The sequence below is a fragment of the Alligator sinensis genome, unplaced genomic scaffold, assembly GCF_000455745.1.
Source record: "Alligator sinensis unplaced genomic scaffold, ASM45574v1 scaffold319_1, whole genome shotgun sequence".
Classification (NCBI taxonomy): Eukaryota; Metazoa; Chordata; order Crocodylia; family Alligatoridae; genus Alligator; species Alligator sinensis.
In genome coordinates this window covers 32,124-41,239 of record NW_005842375.1, presented here as the reverse complement: position 1 = coordinate 41,239, position 9,116 = coordinate 32,124, and the positions used below count along the sequence as shown (strand labels likewise).

Below are 9,116 nucleotides of genomic sequence, written 5' to 3'. Positions count from 1 at the left end.
CCTATGCAGGGGGTCGGACTCAATGATCTATTGAGGTCCCTTCCGACCCTAACATCTATGAATCTATGGAGCATCCCACAGCAGCACGGGGGACTCTCCAGCATGCTCAGCGGTGAACCTGGAAGTGGACCGGAAGTACTTCTGGTCCATTTCTGGATCTGCCAGGGAGTACAGTGGGGGGCTCCCTGGCCTGGCAGTCAGTCACAGTTATACCCTGGGTGCCCCCTGACTCAGGAGGCACCAGTCACTGAGTCAGGAGGGTGTGTGTGGGGCCCCCCAGCACACACCCTGGTGTACCCGGAAGTGCTTCTGGTCCACTTCCGGGTCTGCCACCAAGCACGCTGGGGAGCCCCCACACTTCTGTGGGACACTGCATCTGCCCCAGCACTGCAGGGATCCTGAGCCCCTGCTACCTAGAGGTATATAGAAAAAACATTTAAAGCTGTATCTACGTCTGAATCGCTGAATCTCTCTGAATCAATTCAGAGGGTTCTGAATCGATTCGGAGAGATTAAAAGGCCCTCTGATTCGATTCAGATTCAGAGATTTAGACACTGAATTTGGCCGAATCTCCGCTGAATCAAATCAGGAACCAAACCTTCGCACAGCCCTACTGAACAAGCCCCTGCTAAAATGTTTAAGTTTATGAAGAGTACTTGGCTCCAGTCACCTTCATAGTCCTCCATCTTATCTTTAGGGAGTCATCTGCTTCCTGGCTATTATTCCCAGTCTGTTTTTGTTTTCTTGGTTCTGTGCATTTTTCTAGACCTGTCCTTTTAGATGTGAGCGCTGGATACTTCTTAAGCACAGCAGAGCAAGCCCTCTGGGGCTTATATGCAGCCTTATAACCCTGAATCCTGTCCCCAATCTTTCTGCCCACCATTCCCAGTGCCTGACTAAAAATCAAGACTCCTTGGCCCCTTACAGCTTTTTTTCTCTAGAGATTTATTTTTTCATCCATGGCCTGAATTCTAAAACAGTTTTTCCCTGCACTCCTCAGCTGCAAAACACTGTGCAGACCTGGATGGTCCCCTTGGTGAGGATTTGTGCTACCTCCTGTGGACCTGGACCTGATCCTTTCTGTTCTAGTGAACTGAAATGAGCCACTTCAGTTCTGACAGTTTTCTAGTGTGCCAATCAGTTTTTCATGATTTAACCTTTTTTTGTTTAAAAAAAATAGTTAACATAGTTAAACGTGGGTACGTAAACACTCTTGCACCTAAATCTGACTGTAGCACTTAAACAAAAGCAGCCTGGTTTTCAGAGATGCTGAACAGATGCAGACAAAGTTCCTTGGGTGAATTTGATATCTTTTATTAGACCAACCCAAATAGTTGGAGAAAAGTTATTAAGCAAGCTTTCGGGTTCAAAAACCCTTCGTCAGGCTAGGGAAGTTTCAGCAGTTGGTGTGTGTTCTTCCTGGATGGAATGAAAAGTAAAGAAGCCAGGGTCTGGGCTGGGGAGTCAGTTGTCAGGCAAATTATAATGTATCAAAAATCCAATGTCTATGTTTAGTCCATGATCTCTAGTATCCAGGAGGTTGATGAAATGGAGCTCATAAGCTCGTCTCTGGGAAGCGTTGTGTAAGTTTCCCTTGAGGATCAGGACTGAGAGATTGGAGAGAGAGTGGCCCTCCTGTGAGAAATGTGCCCCCACCGGTAATTGGGTATTTCTATCTTTGATGGATTTCCGGTGTGCGTTCATTCTGGTGCGCAGTTGTTGTTTGGTCTCTCCTACGTATTTTCCATCAGGGCATTTGGTGCATTGGATGAGGTATATTACATTTCTGGAGGTGCAGCTGTAAGATCCTGGGATGCTGATGGCTCTGTTGTGGGGTGTAGTAATTGTGGGGGTGGTGGAGATGTGTTGGCAGGTTTTGAGCAGATGCAAGAACTGGTAAGGTAGATTCAACCATGTTAGACTTTGAAATGAGGAAAGTATGGATGATGATAGCAAGATCTACATCCAGAAGGGAAGACCACATCCATGTGGCAAGGTACAGATGGTAAAATACCATTTTCTTCACCACTGCCACTAAAACTTCTAAGTGCAACTGTTGGCTTAGTCAACTTAGCATAACTATATATTGTTTCTTTTTAATATGAATATTAGAGTCTTTGTCTTCAGTGGGAATTAGCACCTTGAAAAAGAACTTTAGTAATAAAATGTAAATATAAGACATTTATGTTTCTATATGTAGGGTATAATTTTCTCATTTAAAAAAAATGAATGCATGAATATGGACTAGCACATGTGTGGACATATCTATAACTTTGTTTTCATAAGTTTAAATGGTGTTTCAGACTGCTCAGGAAAAGTTCATTAGTCCCCCTTGATGTTGACAGATACATACTCACCAACCATCATGTATATCCACTCCTCAAGTGTTTGTTTGAACATTTGATCATTATATTGCCAATATGCTATTTTTCTCCAGATCTTACATTAAAGTTATTGGTGGTGTAGACACCTAATTTAAAGTCTATTAGCCCATTTCCAAAGGATGTTTTCAAGGCTTGTGTGAATGATATTCAGCAGGGTTATCAGTCTGCTCCACAGTACTCCAGACACATTTTGTATTTTTAATAGGGTATCTGCACTTCTGTCTATTTGATTATATGGTTAGTCAAGCATGCCATTCTTTTTCTTGTTTTTCTCTTTACCTTTTTTAAAGAAAGGAAATTAAATTCATTCAAGCAATGTTATCATTGAAATTTTATACATGGCAAGGTAGGATAATCAAAGATCCGGTCCTACAGTAACCATGACCCAACTACATTTCACCTGTATAGTAAGACTTTAAAATTAATGTCATATACATGAACACAAAATGTTACTTATATGCAGAGGGCCAGAGTTATGGCTACTGTTGGTGTTTGGATTTCCAAACTTTTATAGTGTTAAATCAAAAACATAGCATTAGATTAAAGTTTTGTTACTTTTAATGCATGTAAAGTTTGTGCATCTGGTGTTTAAGTTACTCTGTACAATGCAAGCCATTTAAAAGTGTTACCTCAACCTAACGAGCTTCCTTGTGCTAATGAGATCTTGCACTTGAGGTAAATTATGGCTTAATATTGTGTTTATAGAGACCATGCTAGGGATATATTTAAAAAATATATTTAACTATCTGATTTTTATATATGCAAAAACAGCTAATATTTCAAAAGTCAAGTCAAGGCAGTTGGAAATGGCTTCTAAAATTCAGTGTCCCCCCCCACTTGTAATAAAAGAACCACATTCTCTTTTAGTGAAACTAATTAGCTAAATACAACTTTGAAACTTCAAACATGGTTTTAAAACATGGTTTGTTTTATGTTTTTTACTGGAACAATAAAGCTAATCTGTCAGAGAGGTTTATAGCGCAGCCTGTAATTTTACTATGATGGTTACAATAAAATGAAATTTAGGTAATAGGAAAGAAGTTGCACATTTGGGTCTGATCAGGCAAAAAAAAAGCTACAGTCAAAATGTATCTTAGTAGTGCAAAATGATTTTAGAATCAAGCTAAAAAGATTTTAGGGTTCCTTGGGAGGAGATTTTTTTTTAAAGCAGCATATACAGTACACCCAAATGTATAACTGGACTGTGGTTAAGTAATCACTCTTTTTGAGACTCTTTGTTCAGTGGGTTTAATCTTTTGCGTCTAATTCTTTTTATGCCTATTTAGAACCTATATTAATGCATAATGTTTAGGTGATTTATACATGCATATGTTCATGAGAGCATTTTTGAGCATGTACCAACATATCTATTCTGTGGAAACTTGATCCTTAGAATGTATGTAAGAGTAATAATAGGAGCCTGTAGCAGGGCCTAAAATCTGATTTCATATTGCTGTCAACTTTTAAATAAAATTAATAGTTGAGAATGATTAATTTATAATTAGGAGCGTAAAAGAGCTCTGGAAGCAGAACGCCAAGCACGGGTCGAAGAGCTGCTGATGAAGAGGAGAGAACAAGAAGCTCGAATTGAGCAGCAGCGGCAAGAAAAAGAGAAAGCACGGGAAGATGCAGCACGAGAAAGGGCCAGGTAACTCTTCTTACAATCTTGGACCATTTTCCTGCTTTGTGACCATTAGTGTCAGACTGCTGCTACTGGGTAGACCACAAGGCAGCATTAGGGATTTGATTTTGACAGTTAAAGTAAAATTCATATTCCTTTTAAATATTCTTGGTAGGGATTGGAAACAGCAGAAATCAGGTGATTCAGGTTCCTTATTCTGGATTAACAAATTATTGTGTGTATTTGGGTGCAACAGTGAATCTTATTAAACAGTATTGAAAATTACTGCATTGCAATGCAGGCTTTTATATCTAACTTTATTAGACTTTTATTCTAATTTAATGCAGACTTTTATTCTAATTTTTATTTAATCTAAATTTGTAAGACTTTTATTTCTTACAGTAATTCGCCTTTTCCTTTTTTGGATGATTTTTGATTCTTTTCTTCTTTTGTGATCAGGGGTGTAAAGGGATTTCTGATGAAACAGAAGTTTTATTTTCTTGTCATTGTACTTCTGTTCAGCCAAATATGAATTTTGTGTGTGTGTACATTTAATTATATAATATTGACTCACTGAATGTAGGTGTCAATTATACTTCATGAAAAAGATTTCTGTGAAGCAGTGTTACCATTTACACTTTGACTCGTAAAAATCGCATGCTACTTAATACTTACTACCTTTGCAAGTGTCCTGTTCTTGTTCCCTCTTGTTCCAAAGCATTTCTATGAAATCTAAATGGAAGCTACATTCTTTTTATAACTGAAAGGTGATTCTTTAAAAAAAATCCTCTTTTGATAGTCAGGGGGTGTACTTGAGTATACTTTTGATAGTCATCACTTCAAGTCTTGAAAGCCATTTTAATGAGTATTCTTTACACATTTGGATTATTTCATTTAATTTGGTCACTTTCTACACATTTAAAAAAACCTTAGTCTAATCTGATTTTGTATAGAGGCCTAATATGCCATGACATTATTAAAAATAATTTATTGCAAGTCCAAGACCTTCAGCTCTGCTTATTCCCTTTCAGTACCTTTCCTGGCTTGCCTAGAACTTCTCCCATTGAAGGACATAGTGAAATGTTTTGCTTATGCCTCTTTTCCATTCTTTCTCATTCCCAGAGTATTTGAAGAGAATCAAGCCAAGTAGTATTAGTTGTGTCAGTATGGAATAGGTAGACAGACCTGGTTTTTTGAGTTTCTGATTATGTCCAAAGATTGTCCACTTGCTCCTCTTCTCTATCAGGCATCTCTTGTCCCAGCAGAAGAGTCTTCTGAGTCAAGTCCCTTTATGAGGCATCATAAGTATTGGAATTTGAGGATAGGTTATGTTTATCTCGGGAGACCAAGATAGTTGGGGTTTTTTGTTGTTGTTTGTGCCTGCCTGGCCTCGAACATCTTGTTCCATGCTTCCCTAGTTCGGGTCCTCACCAGGATCCACCCTGCCGTTGCAGGTGGTCTTACGGGGAGGTCTTCACGAGGTCTTCCGCGAGGCTCCATCTCCCCTCTACCTCGCCCTATACCCAGCCTGGCGGGTCACTGTTGATCTTGCAGCCGATCTCATAGTCCACAATCCTTGCTCAAACAACGAGCGCTTGACTCATCTTCCCGCTTTTCTTGTTTTCACCTTTCTTCAACCCCTTCCGATGCGGGGAAACACAAAATACTCTCTCTGGCGAAAGAAAAGGGCCAACAAACACAAGAAAACCACCACCAACACCGTGCCTCCTTGTGGACCCCAGATAGCCCCTCCACACTCCTATTTGCCCAACAGGGTCCTCTCTAGATCACCTAGCCCTGCAGCTTGGTCCCTACTGCCCTGGCTATGGCTGCTCTCCCTCGCGGTCTCTAAAATGTTGTGACCCTCTCTCTGGGTCTTCTCAATCCTGCAGCCCTCTTTCTGGGATTTCACAGCCCCATAGCCCTCTCTCTGGGTCTTCCCAATATTGCTGCCCTCTCTCTGGGTCTTTCCAGTATTGCTGCCCTCTCTCTGGGTCTTCCCAAAATTGCTCCTCCCCTTGTGGTGTCTCTCCACACGCTCTGGGCCCCTCCACCGTCCCACCTATTTGGATGTTGTAAGGAGGATCAGAGTTTCCTCCTTTTCCTTGGAAACTATTGGTCCTGGGGCTTTTCCAGGTATCTTCCTTATTCTCTGCCTTGCCCATCACGGGAGCTCCTGTTCCTAGCGCCGGTTTCTCTTTACTGCCGCTGCCGACCTTTCCCTTGCTACCTGAGGCGTTGACTCCTCTTCTACTAGCGATCGTTGCCTCTCCCTCCATCCTGTCCTTTCAACTGACTCCGCCGGCTGGGGCTCCACCCAGTATCCACCCCCCTGCTTCTCTGTGTGTCGTCCTTTTTGTTTCCGCCGGCCGGTAATCGCTGCTGACGTCACCCGCCGACCGCAGCTGAATGAAGGCGCAGCTAATAACCCGCGCGGGTTTTCCCTGTCACTCCTGTTGTGCCTCAAGTCCTGCTGCAGGTAAGTTTTCTTTTTTTACTTTTATTTTTCCTGCTCCTCCCCCGTTTCCTAGCCCCGGGGCTTCCCCCTTGGGCTTTGGGGTCTCCCATGTTCGTCTCTCCCTGTGACATTGTTGATTGTTTGTTTGTTTGTGTGAAGAACCAGGAGTAACAAGTAAAACCCTCACAGCAGGAACGGAGACCGAGGAAGACAAGGAGGAGAGAACCGGAGGAGTGTGGAGGTTCAGGAGAAGCTGTTCAGTGAGGACCAAATGCCCTGGGGCAGAAGGGGGAGGGGCCGGAGGGAGACAGACGCCAGAGGAGAGCGAAGAGGGAGGCTCCGAGAAGAGAAACGGAGAGCAGAGGACCCCGAAGAATCGGGCTCTGAGCGAGTGCAAGAGGCAAACAGAGTTAATTCAATGAAGAATCGCCAATGAGTAATCCACCAGAGGTGATTCCCCCAAAGGGGAGAGAAACCCTTTTCTCATTGGGAAGTTACGGGGACTGAGGTTTAGTTGTTGTTGTTGTTTACTTGCGAGGCTCTATAGTGAGCCTATTGAACTCAAAAAGAAAAAAAGGAAGAAAAGAAGAGGCAATTGAGAGTGGGCGCGGTAGGTTCTCGGGAAGAGAGACCATGCCCAGAAGAGTAATGAGGACTAAACCCGAGAAGGTACAAACCACGCAGACTGAAAAAGGTTAGAGAAGCAGTAATGTGATTAAAGTAAAATCTTATCCGAGATGGATTCCATTTAAGTTGATAGTGATATTTAATTGATGTAAACACATAACAAATAAGTGATAGATATAAGTTTGAGAAAGTATAAATAAAAGACACTGTTAAGCTAAACAAAGTAAGACTGTGATGTTAACTTGACAGTTAGTACTAGACGTGCTACACAAGAACTACCAAAAGCAAAAACAAAATTTATTAAAAACTAAAGAAGATCCCCTTCCCCACTGGTTGCCACATTTTATTGGGGCAGATAACCAATAACACCTCCCGACTTATAACATCATATATTAATCAAGACTTGGCAGGCGAGAGTCTGTAAATAACGTTATTAGCCCAGACAGTGCAATCGGAGGGAAGAAAAGCGAGAATGTCGCATCGGGTTAGTCAGAACCCCCGTACAAGTGGTGCATTCGCTGGGAAATTTGACAGTGACCTAAGTCGTAAGGAACACATGGAAATGCAACCAGGCACCATGGGGAATCCTGAACCTCTCCAGCAGACACTACATCAGGTAAGCCAGCTGCTACAACAACAGCAACAGCAAGCAGGTCGACAAATTGCTCTCGAGGAAAAGTATCTTCAACAACAAGCATGGACTCAATGAAATCAAGTGGAATTGAAGGTTCCCAAGATGACTCCACAGGACGACCCAGAAGTCCTTCTAGAGAGTTTCGAATGAGCAGCACTGGTCTCAGGTTTGGATTGGAGCTGATGGGATTGGCCAATTTGGGTGTCTTACTGATAGGAAAAGCCCGGGCTGCCTATCGAGCTATGCCATGGGGCGAAGCAGTCAACTATGACAAAGTAAAAAAGGAAATTATGTATTGTTTGGATATCAACCCCAAGAGAATATCGTCAAGTCTTCTGAATGAAGAAGAGGATAAGTGCACTCGGATCTTACTTCAACATCTGGCAGATTTATTAGAGAAGTGGTTGAGACCCCAAGAGGTGTCCAAAGTGGATCTGTGACCAGATTTTGCTAGAAAAATTTTTAATGGATCTGGACGAAGGTACCCAGCCATAGGTGCATTGCCACTGCCTGAAATTGTCAGCAGAAGCTGAGATTAGCAGAAGATTTTGACATCGCGCAAGGAGACGGTAACCGAGAATGTGGTATAAAAGGAAGGATAACCCCTGTATCACCTGAGACGGGTCATAAGGAGGCCCGGGAGACGAGATAATCAATGATAATGTGCTTCCAGTGCGGACGAATAGGACACATGGCAAGAGATTGTACAAACGTGCCTTGCCAGTTTCAACGTGATCAGGAAGGCCAAGGTGGAAATGGAGCTGGGACTAGCGACCCAGATCAAGGAAAACAAGAAGCCCTTTTTCAAATACATAGGGGGGGCAAAAGAAGGTGCCAAGTAATATGGGGCCTCTGCAGGACATGCTAGCAAATCTGGTCATCTCACCTGACAGTAAAGCTGACATATTCAACAATTTCTTTGCCTCCATATTTCTGAGGAGGGACCCGGATATTTCCCCCACTGGCCCCCCTGAGGGCCCTGTCAGTGACACACCCAGGCCTAGGATTAATGAGGACCTTGTCAGGGAACTTCTGGAGGGACTAGATGTATTTAAATCCGCAGGTCCTGATGATCTCCACCCCAGAGTGCTGAAGGAACTAGCAGGGGTCATTGCTGGACCTCTGGCACAGCTCTATGAGCACTCATGGCTCTGGGGCAATGTGCCGGAGGACTGGAAAAGGGCCAGTGTGGTCCCCATCTTCAAAAAAGGGACAAAGGAGGACCCAGGAAACTATAGGGCTGTGAGCCTTACCTCGGTCCTGCGGAAGCTTTTCGAAAGAATTATCTTGGCACATGGCCAGGAAGGGCCAGCAGGGGAGGTTATGCTCAGGGGCAACCAACATGTGTTCATTAGGGGCAGGTCTTGTCAAACCAACCTGGTGGCCTTCTAC

The 9,116-nt window shown here is 43.0% G+C and overlaps 1 protein-coding gene across 1 annotated transcript in view; it reads left to right on the top strand.

Moving 5' to 3' along the window:
• LOC102384121 (S phase cyclin A-associated protein in the endoplasmic reticulum) overlaps positions 1-9,116 on the top strand; it is a 140,854-nt gene that overhangs the window by 111,440 nt on the left and 20,298 nt on the right. The window contains exon 17 of the mRNA XM_025210842.1: positions 3,890-4,032. Coding sequence (XP_025066627.1) covers positions 3,890-4,032 — 143 coding nt within the window. The remainder of the gene's footprint in view (positions 1-3,889; positions 4,033-9,116) is intronic.